We start from the raw sequence: 16,175 nt of genomic DNA, 5'->3' as shown, positions 1-16,175 counted from the left end.
TTTCTACTTACACGCTAGGTGGCAAAGCTTCCATTATCATAAGTGAACATCCAGCTAGGGCAGGCGATAGAATCTAGAGACCAATGGAATCTTAGTACAGCTGAAACAGATTTGAATAAGTCACTCAAGGCACAAACTATGCAGGACTTGGGCCCTACACCAGCTGGCATATTTGCCAGGCTTGAGGCTCACAGGCTCTGGAATGGACTGGTTACTCCAGTGCTGCACAAGAGTGGGGCCTGACCTTTTCTGGGCCTCTTACAGCATTCTTGTGGTTCAGGGGGATTGCTATTTCCCTTCATCTTCTTTCCAGCTGAAAGTGAGAGCCATGCTACAGCCCAGTAGAATGACCTGTACGAGGGAGGGGAATATTAGCTGAAAGCCATGAGAGCATCAAGAAATCATGTGAGAGAACGTGAGAAGATCAGCCCAGTGAAAGAGTTTGGAGGACTGTACTGCACAGACAGAGATCCAGGCCTTATCTGTGAACACACTCCTTGGAACAGGCATTGGAGAGAAAAAAGACCTGTCTGCAATGTCCAGATTTAATCTCAGAGCACTAGTCGGTTCACTCCAGAAGGAACTGTCCAAAAACTGCACATACACTGTGGCTGATGGAACTAGCAGAGCCCTGGATCTAAACACGTAATGTATCACCTAACATTGCAAATGTATTTGAGGAATTTCAGTGTGAAATTTTACTTTGCAACTTATTTGTGTCTTGCTTAGACCTCTTCCTGCTCTCTTTGGTGCAAATCCAAATAATCCTCATTTCACCCACAACCGAGGCTATTAAATATTGCAGATACAAGCTAAATGAGTTCAGTTCATTGAAAACAAGCTTCAGTTTCGATAAAAGGGCAGAAATGCTGATTAGTCGCCACAAAAAAAAACACAGTAAGAATGGAGTTGCCTGTTAAAGAAAACCCAGTTTTGCTTTCAGATGTCTTGGCTCATGACTTTTTAATTTCAAAATTTCTCTAGTGATGGAAGTTCCAAACGACACTTGACATGAGGGCACCCTAGGTGTCCAGCAGCAATCCACTCAGTAATCCACTACCTGCAGCTGCCGAGACCCTATACTTCATCAGTTTGGCATGTCTGAGAAATCTTGCTGATAACACAGGCTCAGTCAGGAGCACGGACAGATGCAAACCAGTGATTGTTCAGGATTAGGCCTCTTTTTTTATTTACTTAGGGAGGCAGATTCTAAGTGCTTTCATGAGACTTAAAAGCTTTGTGGATATTGGAAACTAGTCCCTGGACGAGAATATCACTGGCACGTATTCTGCAATATGAGTTCCACCAAATCTTCCTACAGTGGCTTTACCCAAGATTTACACTGGAATTCAAGTTCACAAAACCCCAAAGGTGATTTTTTTCAAAGCACATACAATACAAAGAGTAATCAAAGATATTAAAAAGGAGATAAACTTGCCTAGGAGGTTTTCATGGGATGATTGTAACACTCCTTCTAGAGTACCTTCTTCTCCAAGACACACTGAGGAAGACCAAGTGGAGACAAAGCACAAAAACCAGTCACACTCAAGAAACAGATAGATGGCAACCTACAGGGCAACTTTTTACTACAAATGCAGGTGGGCATTTCTACCGGGGATGGAGAGGGCATCATTGTCATGATAATCACTAATGTACAATACCTGCCTCCAAATTCCTTTTCTATCTCTTTGCCCAGTTCAGCACAGCTCTCCATTCTTTCCTCCTTTGTTTTCATTGCCCAAGTATTACACATCTCAATGCACAGTTGGTAGGATGCACTTTTTTCCTTGTCTTCTTAAAAAGAGAGAAAAGAAGAAAAGGAAAATATGAGAAGGCACAACAAAGGAATCGCCATTTGTAAAACCATGTTACTGAGAAAACAAATGGTTAGAAATCTCAGCATCGTTCACTTGCCCGACAATATATTCAACGATGTCTCGAAGACTTCCTTAGGATCACTCACAGCACACAACTGAAGGTCTAGTAGAAGAAGAGCGGGCTGATAAGCCATGAAAGTATCTGAATTACTCTCTAAGAAAGAGACGATAAAAGTTACATCCGAGTGGAATTTGTCTTACCAAACAGCTGATTAGACAGTAATTGACACGGGAATTAATGAAGATGTAGTCCCTGCATTCAGTGAAATCTGTAGAAACACTGACCTCATTCCTCTTATCCTAAAGAAGCTGTTTAAGCTGGTGAGAGGAACCATGTGCCAAAGCGAGTATTTCTCTCTGTTGACAATAAAACCACCTAACACTGAGCATTCACACCTGGACAGCTGCACAACCATACCAGGATTCAGATGGCCTTTGTATTCATCTTGGAAGAAAAGTTCCATGAAGCAAAGTAGCAGGAGGAGGAGCGGAAATATAGTTTGGAGTAAATGCGAATTTTCTAATATGCCTCAAATACTTCATTCCCATTTTGAATTTAAAAATAAATAAATAAATGAATGAATGAGTAAAGAAAGGAATAAAGGAATAAAAAATGTAGTGATGATTTGAGTGAAGTGTGATGTGATTTGTTCCAGTATTACCAAGAAAATACTGTGGGAATGCATTTTGTGTTTCAGAGTCATTAAAATCTAAATTTTCCAGGTGAAGATTTCAACATGAAAGGAGAACAAAAAAAAAAAAAGAAAATAATTCTGTGGGAAATCTGAATTTTATAAAAAGAGAAAGAGAACAGGATAACAGGTCCATGAAAGGTGCCATATTTAATATTTACTTTCTTTTCCTTGAAGTCTGTTGTCAACCAGCAATGATGGTTAGCACAATATGATTTATCTTCTACTAAATTTACGTTTGGAAGAACATATCTGCTGGCATGCACTTATTTCAGGAACTGGAGCTGAGCCGTTCCTCATCTGGATTTTTATGTCTAAATCTTAAGTCTAAGTTCTCACACCGAAAGAGCCACAGGCACTGGCGTACAGACTGCTTGTAGCAGCAGACGTGAGGGCGAGCCAGATCTGCTCTTGCACCTGCTCTGCCCACCCTGCTGTCCCCGAGTTTCCCAGGTGGAAAGATCAGCTGGCGTATTGCAATCTGGAGCCAGCACTAACGCACAGGCAGTGTGGACAAGCACGAAGTTTGGACCTGAGTGTGAGCGTGAGCCTTGAATCTGCCTGGTGCAGGCTTCACTTGTACTCCCTGGCCACAGCAGCTACACACGAGTGCGGTAACACCACCTTCCCAGAAGCCCGTTAGTAAAGTGCATCTGACACGAGTGAATCCCTCCAAAATGTCAGGGTGGTTATTTTAGTTGCATGTTCAAGATCTCACAAATGGTTATGTATATGAGAGACAAGAAGGTCTGGATTTCCTTGTGGCTGGCTGACGCTCCTGTCAGTCCCCTAAGGGAAACATGGGGCAAGCAGAAAAGAATGTTAAATTAAAAAAAAAAAATAAAAAAAACAACGAAGCAGCACAATAACCCACCAAGTCTATGCAAGGACCTGCCTTCACATAAGTAAACTCTTCTTTGTGGGAACAAGGTGAGACTGTCTTGGAAGAAATAAAAGGATAATTAAAATAAGAATACCCCTCCCAATAAAATAGTCATTGTCTGCCAATGAAAGACATCAGGAAAGCTAGCCATGCACCTAAGCATAGAGGTACAGTGCTATTTTAGATTCCTCGGAGGATCTCACCTGCCTTGTGGCTGACACTCCAGAAGAGTACCAATCTCCTGCTGGTTCTGTTCATCACTCATAGCTGTGTCTTCGTTGTCTCAGATACTTGTCAGCATCTCAGTCACCTCAATTATTCCCCCAGGAGTTTTGATAGCCCCCTGCCTCTGAGTTTAAGATATCATCTCTGATGCTTCCACATCTCAAGGAATCTAATGTGAAGAAGATCAGTCCACATTCACTGACGTGATATTTAAACTTTCCCCTGTGGTACTGGCAGAGATTCACCTGACCAAAATTGGACTTCTACAGTCCACGCTCATGCTGCCATAGATTTCTATTCAATGGAGAGGCATTTCCAGACAAAGTTTCATCACATCTTTAAGCAGATACCTAAATGTTTCTGTGAAGAGCGCCTGTGAAGTTCTTCTTTCTCACTCATGAAGAGACCTTAAGGTGAGTAACTCAAATGTTCATAACAATGTTATAACTGTCTAAAATGACATGCAAGAAGCATGGCCATTTTCAGAGAAATTCAGTTGAGGTTGGAAGGGACCTCTGGAGATCACCTAGCCCACCTCCTGTGCTCAAAGGAGGGTCAGATACAGCAGGTTGCTCAGGGCCATATCCCCCTGGGTTTTTAAATAGCTCCAAGAATGCAGACTCCACAGTCTCTCTGGGAAACCTGTTCCAGTGTTCAGCCATCCTCACAGTAAAAAAGTTTTTTCTTATGTTTACATGGAATTTCTTGTATTTGAATTTGTGTTCATTGCCTCGTGTCCTTTCAGTAGATATCACTGACAAGAGTCGGGTTCCATCTTCTTTGAATCCTCCCATGAGGTATTTATACAAATTGACAGCATCCCCACTGAGCCTTCTCTTCTCCAGGCTGAACAGTTCCAGCTCTCTCAGTCTCTCCTCATATGAAAGATGCTCCAGTCCCTGAATCATCTTTGTGGCCCCTTTCTGGACCCCCTACAGTATGTCCACATCTTTCTCATACTGGGGAGCCCAGAACCGGACACAGTACTCCAGCTGTGGCATCGCCAGTGCTGAGAAGAAGGGACCTCCCTCGACCTGCTGGTGGTGCTCTTCCTAATGCAGCCCAGGATACCATTAGCCTTCCTTGCCACAAGGGAACACTGCTGGCTCATGTTCAACTTGGTGTTCACCAGGATCCCCACGTCTTGACTGAAAAGCTGCTTTCCAGCTGGTCTGTCCCCAGGCTGTCCTGGTGCCTGGGGTTATTCCTCTCCACGTGCAGGACCTTGCATTTCCCTTTGCTGAACTTCATGAGGCTCCTGTTGGTCCATTTCTCCAGCCTGTCAACACTTTACCCAACCAGTCCTCCCAGTTTCAAATTATCTGCAAACTTGCTGAGGGTGCACTTGGTCCCATCATCTGAGTCATTAATGATGATGTTAAAAGTATCAGACTTAGAATTTAGTCCTGTAGTAGACCACTAGTGCCTGGCCTCCAGCTGAACTTCATGCCACTGAACACAGCTCTCTGGGCCCACAAGTTCAGGCAGTTTTCAATCCACCCCACCGTCCACTTAGCTAGACTATAATTCCTCAGTTTGTCCATGAGGATGTGATGGGAGGCAGTGTCAAAAGCCTTACTAAGAGGATGGTAAACAACATCTGCTGCTCTCTGTTCATCCACCAAGACAGCCATCTCATTGTAGAAGGCTTTCATGTTGGCTAAGCATGATTTGCCCTTCATAAATCCATGCTGACTACTCCTCATCAGCTTCTTATGCTGGTCTTCCAGGAGGATTTGCTCAATCACCTTCCCAGGGACTGAGCTGGCTGACCTGAGGCTTCCTGGATCCTCCTTCCTGCTCTTTCTGAAGACAGGAATGGCACCTTTCTTCCAGTCATCAGAAACCTCCCTCTATTGCCATGACCTTCCAAAGATGGTTGAGAGTGGCCTTGCAATGACATCAACCAGCTCCACCAGTGGGTGTATCCCATCAGGTCCCATGGACTTGCCTATGTCCAATTTGTTTGCATGTTCCTTAACCTGATGCAATTTGTTTACGTGTTGCCAAGGATAAGGGACTTCCTTGCTCCAGACTTTCCCACTGGTCTCAGGGTCCAGGGGTTGCCAGTCTAAACAGTAAAGAGTGAGCAAAGGCAGCACTGAATACCTCAGCCTTTTCCATGTCCTTTGTCACCAGGACTCCTGCCCCATTCAGCAGCAGGCCCACATTTTACCTAGTCTTCCTTTTGCTGCTGATAGACCTATGGAAGCCCTTCTTGTTGCCCTTCACATCCCTCGCCAGATGTAGCCGTGCTTGACACTTCAGGTCTCACTTGGCAGTTTCCTTAGTGCCCACGATGAGGAGCCGTGGGGGGTGATAACCTGAGGGCCACGCAAGCAACAGCGATCAGATTGGCAGATGGGGGTGTCTGCCCACTGCAGCACGGAGCCTCTCACTACTATCACTCACCACTTCCTTCTGTTGTCCGAAAAGCTGATTCGTGCCCGGCGTGCAAGTAACCAATTCCACACGCTCAGGAGAGAGATTGTTTTATTCAGGCCTGGGTGTTCGGTGGACTTGCCACAAATCAAGCACACCTGGTCTAGTCACCTTGCTGTTTATATCCATGCTTCTCATACATATTCTAAATTTCTCTTTTACATATTCATTACATTTCCGAGAACTAATTATAATATTACATCATCTTAAACACATGCACACTAAGGCCTTTAGGGTCTTCTTGGGGGTCTCGGGTGGTCTCTGGTGGTCGGCAGCGTAGTGAACTCTTCATGAACTTATTTCCTCTTTACCTTATAGGGTCGCAGTTTGTCCCTGAGCCATGCTTGGACCACGTTTGTTTATAGTTTCCAAGGTTACTCTTCACTAGAGTCTAACAATGCTCCCAGGATACACAATTTAGACTGGTTACAATTCTACACACCTGCAAACACAACACCTGCTAGTTACCTAACTTCTAAGCAACAAGTCTTCATTGTTTAGAATTACAGAAGCGAACAGTAGAATTACAGAAGCAAGCAGTATGGAATAGTAGATACTGTACCTACTACATCACTTCTGTTGGTGATCATGCTTGATGACCCAGCTCTCATGCTTCATTTGACAGAGCTCTCACTCCCTCATGCTTGCAGTCCCTCATCTTTTCTGAGCGTACTAAATGTATTCCATAACTGAAAATCTTCAGGTGGAGCAGGAGCCTTCCTCCTGGTGCCAGAAGTCACCAGCTTCCAGCTTTGGCAATTGCGAGTCTCCACTTCCCAATCGGATACCCACAGAGCGCTCCTCCTTTGATACAGTTGGAATTTTGGCTCTTCAAGCTGCACAGTCTTGGATAAGATCTGGACAATCTCTGCCTTGTCATCTCTGATGATGACAAATGGCATACCAGTGGAGCTTCTGTTAGGTGTAGCGCAGGGGAAGCTGTGCTCTGACATGTCTGACCTCTCCCACTCCTTTTACCTCACAGGGTGATTCTGGTGGCCCATTAGTCTGCAATGGGAAGGCTCATGGCAGTGTTTCTTATGGACACAAATATTGCATCTTCCCTAAAGTATTTACCAGTGTCCTATTTTGAAGCCTGGATACGTGAAGAGCTGAGGAAGTTTGCGCTCCAAGACCTCCCTGACTCTCCCTCCTCTGACTAAAATGCTCAGTGCCCCGTTTCCACAATGCATCAAAAATCTGCTGATGCTCAGAGGCTTCCAGGGGCAGTTAAAATGGAGTCAGCGATGCCCTCATGGCATACGCACAGGCTTCTGCACTAAGGAATGTCTCCATGGCAAGGTAAAAAAGCAGGTCCCAAGCATGCACATTTTCACATTATTCCCTTCCTCCCACTGCTGCCCAACAGTGCTACCTCCTGCTCTGCTTTCTGACCACCAATAAAAACACGTTCAAACTTGCTTGTGTGTGCAGCCTTCTTGGGCACAGGATGGAACGCCTGAGGGTGAGAATGAGGAGATGACACTCTCTGGGACAGGCTGAGCAAGATGGTGGGTGGGACATGTAATGCAGATCTCAATTCCCGCTGGCTGCAAATGCTGTTCCTCCTCTCCCTCAGCTTCTTCCAGTCAAGCCAGCAAGTAGATACAACTGCCTTTCCAAACCATTTACCCACCCTTTCAGAAACAGAAGCACCTCAGCAACCAAAGGGTTGTGAGTTTCCAGTACCAACCTGAAGCCATTTCAGGATCCTTGCACGGACTCTAACACCTGACAGCCTATTCACACCCTTTCTCTCCTTTCCATCCTCTTGAACCTCAGACAAAGTGTTTGCTTTACAGCTGTAAAATACCTGAGGGCTGAAATGTGGAGATTTTCTCGTATTGGATCATCTGAACAGGACATGGCTGGGCCAGGAGGTGCCATTGTGGGGTGCTGACGGGATAGAAGAATTCAAAGACGGCAAAGGTAAAAGCAGTACTGCAGAGAGACAACCCTGACCATTCATGTGAGGGAGAGATGCCTTTCTTGTTGGCTGGCACTGCTCGAGAAAGTGTCAGATGCCTCACGGTGCCTGTGCCATACCACCAGCTGCATGGCTTCCTCTCCGATTCCCAAGTGGCATTAGTATTCAATACTGCTGCCAGTAACTCTGATTTCCTTTTCCCATCTTATTCTGTGACCTACATGGGTATGCAGGTATCTTCATTTTCTCCTTCCTTTCTTGGAAACCTGGACTGATTTAAGTGGCCTTGGTCTGGATTTCTTCTTTAAGTTCATCTTGGCGTCCCTTGGCTTGAAGGGCATGAGCCAAAAGGCAACGGTTTATCCATACTTCAGTCTAAGGCCTTGTAGGATCCAATACCTGGAGGCTTGCTCCACTCACAAGCACATGCCCAGAGGAAAAATCTCCTGAATTTATAGTACGCAAAATCAGAAAGTGCCTGTATGATAGCCTGCTTTCACCTGCTGCAGTACATTGATAGCACAGTGTCAGTCAGGATTCCCAGCTCTGAGCTCTCCTGACCTTTACAGGAACAGGAGGTGTTGAGAGGTGCTAGCCATGTTCCTGAGGTGTGCCATGTGCCTTTGATATCCTAGGTGACCGCACAGTCTGCTACTCATGTTTCTGCATCCTTAGCTGCCTAAATACGACTGTAATCTTTACCTTCTGTCTCAGTGTGGACCTGCAGATTTGTGTGGAGCTGAAATACAAAGCCCAAGCAGCAGTATTAGAAACAAACAAAGTTCCAAATAGTCTCCAATCTACAGGCCCACCATTAGAATGAACATGATCATGGGACTGCCATGGAGGACTAGTGTCTTCTGACAGTCTGGTGGAAAGACCTCTAGTCACCTACAGACATAAAGTTCTGTGACCATGTCAAATGCAGACAAATAACTTCCCACCTCAGATCACTCTGGTCATGGTTCCCTCATGCTTCATACTGCCTAGAGAGTCGTTTTCACCTCTCCTTGGAAGGTACAAACTAATTCCTTTTTAGACAACATCTGCACATGGTTTTAGGGAGAGTTCACGCCAGGAATCACTCTTTCAATCTAACACAGATGAGGTCAGGGCAGGTCACCAGTGCTATCCCAGCAGGTGTTGAACACTCCGTCCCATCCTCATGACAAGATGCAGCACATTCAACAGATTATTACAAAAAACCAGCATCCTTGGGCAACTATAGAGCCCATGTGCCACTTCAAGCACTTTCCATTGAAACAATACCCGAAAAAGCACCAAGCTGTCTTAGAGCTGAAGCCCTATGTAGCTGAAGGAGAGCTCCCTGAAAAGAACAGGCACATGCTATTCTTTACTACTTAGTCTGGGGACCAGAGATCACTCCTGAGGATTCATTCTCCGAGCAAGGAAGATGGAGCTGCATTGGACCGCATAGTACTCTGTAGAGTGTGCCACATTGTTGTAAGGAAAGCAGTGTGAATGCCTACTGTTCTCGGACAAAGGGGAAGAGGAATCCCTGGAGTGGTTCACAAAGATAGTATAGACTGGGCCTCAACCATCTTCCATCAGATGAGCCAGACATCTGAGCATTTCATTACAGCCAGGAAGCTTCTTTTCATGGGAGTCTGGTGCATGTGACATTGCTCTTTAAAAGACTTGTGTGCAAAATGTCAGAGAAACCATGGGATTCCAGAATCATCAAGGCATAAAGGGGCCTTAGCAGTCAATTATTACAACCTCATGCTCAATTCAGGATCAACACTCAGTTCAGACCAGGTTGCTCAGGGCTTAGCCCGGTCATATCTTGCAAGCCTCCAAAGATGGAATTCCACGGACCACTTTCAATGCATAATTATTCTCAGAGCAATTTTTTTTTCATTAAATTCACTTAGAACCTCCACTTTTTCAATCTGTGATCATTGTCTTGTCCTCCTGTCATGTACCTCTGTAAAGGACCTGTGTTTGTCTTCTCAGAAGCCTCTCCATTGGTACTGGAAAGCTGTCATAATGTGCCACTAAACCTTCTGTTCTCTAGGATCAAGAAACTCAGTTCCCCGAGACTCACCAAATACAATGTGTTCTTGATCATCTTTGTCATCTCCACCAGACTCACCTAAGCTTACAAACATCTTTCTTATACTGGAGCATCCCAAACTTCAGGCACTATTCCAGATTCTGTCTAACCAGTGCTGGGTAAAAGGGTATAAACATTTCCCTTCATAGCCTGCTGGCTATGCTCCTCATGATGCAGCTCAGTACAATGTTAGTTTTCAAGCCCACAAATCACAAAAAGAAGTTTGGAGCAGAAATCAGCTTTACTGATACCAGTGTTGTCAAGGAAGGAAAACGAGGAGAAACTTCTCCCCTAGAGGCAAATTAACTACCAAAGCCTTCCAGGTCCCACTCCATTGGGCATTTGGTTAAGTTATTGCAGGTCATGACTTCAGTCCTGAACTAAGTTACCACCGCTTGGCTCCTCCTCTTGGGGCATGCTTTCAAGCTCATTCTAGGCTACATTCACAAAGGAGGAGAAATCTCCAGAAGAAACCACCTTGATAGACAGGACATATTTTAAGGTACTGTTTCAGGAAGGCTTGTGAACACTGTTTGTGCCTCTGATGAAAGGTGAGAATTTCAATCCTTTATTGCTGGCCCCTTTTCTACTTTCTTTGCTATTTTCTCTTTTGTATATTCTTCACTGGATCTAATAATGCAACGAGTTATATTCCATGTTCTATCTTTGTCTGACTCTTTCAGTGTCATAGATAAACAGAACTAACTGTACAGTTTTAAATTAATATTTTAGTGTCATGAATGTTTATATCACCATCTTCAATTCAATGGAAAATGAACAGAGACTTGCTCCACACTTGTTCATCCCAGTAATGCCTTAATATTGCATGAAAAACATGATAATTGGAGATTCATTCAACCCCAAATTAGTCATCTAATTCTGAGCTAAGTTTTAATCAACACAAGAGAGGAAAGGCTGTTGCCTCTGCACCATGATTCAGGTAAACCATGTTAGACTTGTATCTTCATCAAGAGTGATACTATAGAAGAGTCAGTCTCTCTCTATTGACACTAGTGGAAGGGGAAACCACCAGCAGAGTCTGTTTGCAGATCGCCTGGAAGTGCAATGAGATGAGGTGAATTCTACTGAAGATCTAATTTTGTGTCATTAGACTCCAAGGCAGAAATTATAACTGTTTGTTGTACCTCTTCTTCGTCATTTGGAATGGAATTCCAGGCATAATTTTGGATGGTCAAAATTGAGTGGACCTGACAGTACTATTTAAAATTTGCTAGAAACGACCATATTTGGGAAAATTTCTGATTGCAGCTAGCAGCACTCTAGCTTGGTGAAACGCAAGCCCAGAGACAGCTTCAGCCTTACACTATTGAGTAGATCCTCATGCAGACAGTTTCTGATCTCTCTTATTTCAGCAAGAAACCTGGAGGACAATCACCAGAAATGGTCAGAAATTTCACCCTTCTCTGCTTGCAATTAATAGGTTTGCACCTTCAGTAGCTGAGCACCTTCAGCACCTTCACAGCCCTGATCAGTCACAGTTAGATAAAGTATGCAGGGTGCATGATGCACAGCTGCCAAACATTGTTTCTGTATTCCTCAGGTCACTTCAAAATTCTTTTAGAAAAATAGTTGTTTAAATTACATATTTGTTTAATAAATTAGTCAATTCATGTTTCTGTTCTCTTCTGTCTACCTATCACACTATGGTACAATCATACACTATTCTCTTTTCCTCTCCTTGCTTTCACTTCTGAAAGGTCTTGCTTTTAGCACAGTGCAGATTCATTTTGTACCCAAACAGCCCTGGTGGAAATTAGGTCTCAGCATCTATGTTTTGGGATTCATGTGTAGAAGTCGAAGTCCATACCACAGTCAGGGATGATCCACTATGCGATGTGGTTGCTTTAAAACATCTCTGATACTATTTTGGGAGCGGGGTGGGGGGAGGGGGGAAGTTCTGTTAATCCTTTTAAGAACTGCATCCATAGATTAATTTATCTTATTTATCTAGTATTATTATTATTGTAATATCTATCATTCTATTCAAGTACTGATGTGATTTTCCTTGTACACGGAAATATTTTCTCCCTTATTTTCTCTGTTGTGGGGTTTTGGTTTGTTTGGGGTTTTGGTTTTTTTTTGCCTTTGGAAACACATCTGTCTCTCTCTCTGCCTTTCTCTATTTTTAACATTGGATTGAATATGTTCTGGCCATGATGCAGTAATGTCTTTATTTTTATTCATATGTAGGGGACACCAAGGCAAATGCATCCACGGAATCTCACCAAGGTCTCTGAATTCATCCTTGAGGGTGTTTTTGACAACCCTCACCTCCAGGGTCTCTATATTGCAATATCTTTGTGTCTCTACCTCACTGCTATCCTCAGCAACTCATTTGTCATTCTAGCTACTGTTGTCCACCCACCACTTCACACCCCTATGTACTTTTTCATCTCCAACCTGGCTGTCCTTGACTTGGTAGGTGTCTCCTCAGTTCTGCCCAAGATGTTGGAGAACCTGATCCTGGGCAAGAACACCATCTCCTTTGAGGGCTGTGTAGCACAGCTCTACACCTTCACTTTCTCAGGCTCAACAGAGCTTATCTTGTTAACAGTCATGTCTTATGACCGGTACCTGGCCATCTGTCAGCCTCTTCACTACATAACCATGATGAGCAAGGGGACCTGCATCTCTTTAATGGCTAGTGTCTGGGGCATCGGTACCATCAACTCCCTCATAAACACCCTTCTTGTGGCACAGCTGGACTTCTGTGGGCCAAATTTAGTCCAAAATTTCTTGTGTGAGATACCTCCAGTCCTTGCCCTGTCCTGCAGCTCAACCTATGTCAATGAAATCGTGGTTTACATGGCAGACATCATCTTAGGCATGGGAAACTTCCTGCTGGTCATCATCTCTTATTGCCTCATCATCATCACCATCCTGAAAATCCAGGGCTCTGCAGGGAAGTGGAAAGCCTTCTCCACCTGCTCCTCACACCTTACTATTGTTGGCTTGTTCTACTCCACCATCATCTACACCTATATCCAGCCAAATAGCACTTCATTAGAGAAGAAAAACAAAGCAGCGAGCATTATGTACACTCTGGTGACTCCCACTCTGAACCCTCTGGTCTACAGTCTGCGCAACAAAGTGATCAAAGCGGCATTCTGGAAGATTGTACCATTTCCCAAGACAAATTAATACACATAGCCACGTGCTCATACTTTTCAGCCCTGTTCTGCATGGTCCACACTTATGGGTAGTTGCAGTGTTGTGTTAACCTTTGCTGCTGATAAGGGTGGCATTGCTTTCACTGAAGTTCATGTGCGGCAACAATGGTAGTTCTTACGGAGAAATTATCTGAACGGTGGATACCCAGAGCAGGGTGAAGTGAAGTGTACCTTAGAAGTGTTTGTTACTCTGAATCCTCTAGAAAGGGAAGCAAGAGCACAAACTCAATGGAGATGACTATATGGTAGCTTTGATCAAGTGTTTATACTTATTTATATCAGCTGAGACTAGAGTTTATTAGCAACCATAGATTTCTTTTTTGTAGTTATCTGATGGAATGCAAATGCTGGCAATCTCTTGAGTCAATCTCCCTTTTTGGTCAGCAGAGAGGAAAAGGCACTTTAAGGATGGAATTCATTTGAATTTTCCAAACCTCCCTCTACTTCTGAAATTGTACCTTAAAGGTCTGTTTCTCCCTGTTCTGAATGAGAATGCCCTCCTACAGTTACCTCAGCCTGCCTATTGATAAACTGTGCAATATTTATGTTTTTAAAGTTTTCTAATATAAAATCAGATCTTAGAAATCATTAATCAAATCATCATTTAACTCCATGAGAAATGAATCACCATGATTATGTGCTCAGACTCAGGCTATCGGTCATGATTTTCCTTCATTCTTCCCTAGATTTACTTTTTTTAAGACTTTGGAAAAGAAAACATTAAAAAGACACAGCCTAAGTAGATAAAAATAATGTGCTACAAATACATTATTTTTAAGATATTCTTCTATGACTGTTTGTGTGCCCTTGGATTTTTAGGTGGTGTATAAAATCCTGTGCATAATTGTCTTCTGAAGGATATACTGGATATACTCCTGCCCTTATGTGGCGGCAGATATTTGCCCACCTGAGGTGGACTTCTAAATCCTCCTCACAGTTAGTGGAACGCTATCTTGTTGAACCAAGTGAAAAAAATGTTAACAAAATTACTTAACACTTTGGGAAAGAAATTTTAGGGGCATGTGGGTTCACTTTCAGTAAATTGATGGTTGCTTCCACTGCTTTATTGGTTGCTTTACCTTTTATTGCCATAATAGAAGGAAGGAAGAAGAGAAGGAAAGAAGATTGAAGGACTTAATCATCTAAAAACAAATATTAAAAAAAAAATTAAATCTTCTCCTTATTGCCTTTGCATTTTGCTTAAGTTTTCAGACAGTTTATCTTCTAGGGGATATACAACACTTTTTGGAGCATTTTGGTGATTTTCTTATGGAACAAGAATCATCTGGTAAAAGAACAAATAACTTTACGTGTTGTAAGGAGGTCACTGACTTCACCAAACTTTAGAAACCACCGGTGAAGAAAGATTCCTGTGATCATCTACTCTCTTTGGTTCCAATGGGAAACAATTGCAGAGACAGCCAGATGAAGTAAATTCAGTTCAGAATCAGCCATTTTAGGGAAGGTTAGGAGACACCCAGCTGTCATTTCCCCAGAGACCTCACCAGAGGGTTTGTCCCTACGCCTTGTTCTTAAATATTTCTCACGACTACATACCCAATCCTAAAGCAAGCAAATACACTTTACTTCAAATGGCATGCTGATTTTGATCAGCAGAGTCCTTATTTCTTGTGGGTAAAAGGAATGTTGTATGCCTGTGTTCTCACCTTAAATATTGAGCAGTTTCACATCCCTGCCAGAGCGCCTGACTTGGGACTCTCTGTCAAAGCCGTGCAGAGAAAGCCTTCTACAGAGCAATGCCACGGCAATCATGTTAGGGACCTGTGACAGAGCCTACTGTCCAGTTCCACCTGCTGCCCTGCAGCTGAGATCACACCTGCAACATCCTTTATGCTAGATTGTCCAAGATTTTCTTCCACATAGATACACTGGTCCCTGCACCTCTCCTGGTTCTGCCTCATTGCTTCTTCCCACTTTATCTTTTCTTTCTTTGCATAAAGCTCTTTTCTCCAGGGAATCCACAATGCTGAAGAAAAGGGCTGGCTGGACCTAAAGGCAACAGCTCCCTTAACACCATCAGTGGGATGATGTGGGAGACGACGTCATGGGAAGAAGGAACCTGTCACTGTCAGAGGGCAGACCCACTTGCTAGTCTTTCATGGCACTGCAGAAAGAAGTCAAAGAATGCAAGTTTTCTTCCAGTTCCTTCAGGCCTGAAAGCCTGGGATCTACAACGCTCTGATCTCACCTCTGCATAGACCCAGCTCTGTGATTTCTATCAGCGTCAGTATCTGACATTGATAGGATGATAGGAAACAGCCTCAAGTTATGCCAGGGGAGGTTTAGATTGGATATTAGGAAAAAATTCTTCACTGAAAGGGTTATCAAGCATTGGAACAGGCTGCCCAGGGAAGTGGTTGAGTCACCACCACAGGAGGTTAAAAGACGTGTAGATGTGGTGCTTAGGGACATGGTTTAGTGGTGGACTTGGCAGTGTTAGGTTTATGGTTGGACTCGATGATCTTAAAGGTCTTTTCCAACCTAAACGATTCTGTGATTCTATGATTCTATGATTCTATTCTATCTGCAGTTCTGAATGGAGATCAGCCTCTCCAGTTCAATGAGAAGGGGTGATTTAGCTCACCAATTCTAATGCTGCCTGGGATCAGCTACTTTTTGGGGCACAACTTAGTTATCTAAAAATAAGCATTTGGTAATGTTTTGGATGACCTGAAATATTCTCTACAGCCACCAGCTGATGCTCCTGTAGGACACCGGTCTCCTGTGCCTTACCTGCCAGCTCCCATGTGGCCATGTCTCATCAAATGGCACAATATGCTCATACTTATGCAATTCAGCCCAAACCCAAAGAGAGGGAATAATTAATTCACCCAGCTTTA

At 43.6% G+C, this 16,175-nt stretch overlaps 1 protein-coding gene across 1 annotated transcript; it reads left to right on the top strand.

The window, feature by feature from the left end:
- Positions 1-12,349: 12,349 nt before the first annotated feature.
- On the top strand, positions 12,350-13,285 carry OR13G1 (olfactory receptor family 13 subfamily G member 1). The gene has a single exon (XM_075171108.1). It carries the CDS (start codon positions 12,350-12,352, stop codon positions 13,283-13,285), a length of 936 nt encoding a protein of 311 aa, XP_075027209.1.
- Positions 13,286-16,175: the final 2,890 nt, after the last annotated feature.

The sequence above is a fragment of the Calonectris borealis genome, chromosome 22, assembly GCF_964195595.1.
Source record: "Calonectris borealis chromosome 22, bCalBor7.hap1.2, whole genome shotgun sequence".
NCBI classification, from domain to species: domain Eukaryota; kingdom Metazoa; phylum Chordata; class Aves; order Procellariiformes; family Procellariidae; genus Calonectris; species Calonectris borealis.
The sequence above is the reverse complement of the archived record's forward strand: the minus strand, read 5'-3'. Positions and strand labels throughout refer to the sequence as shown.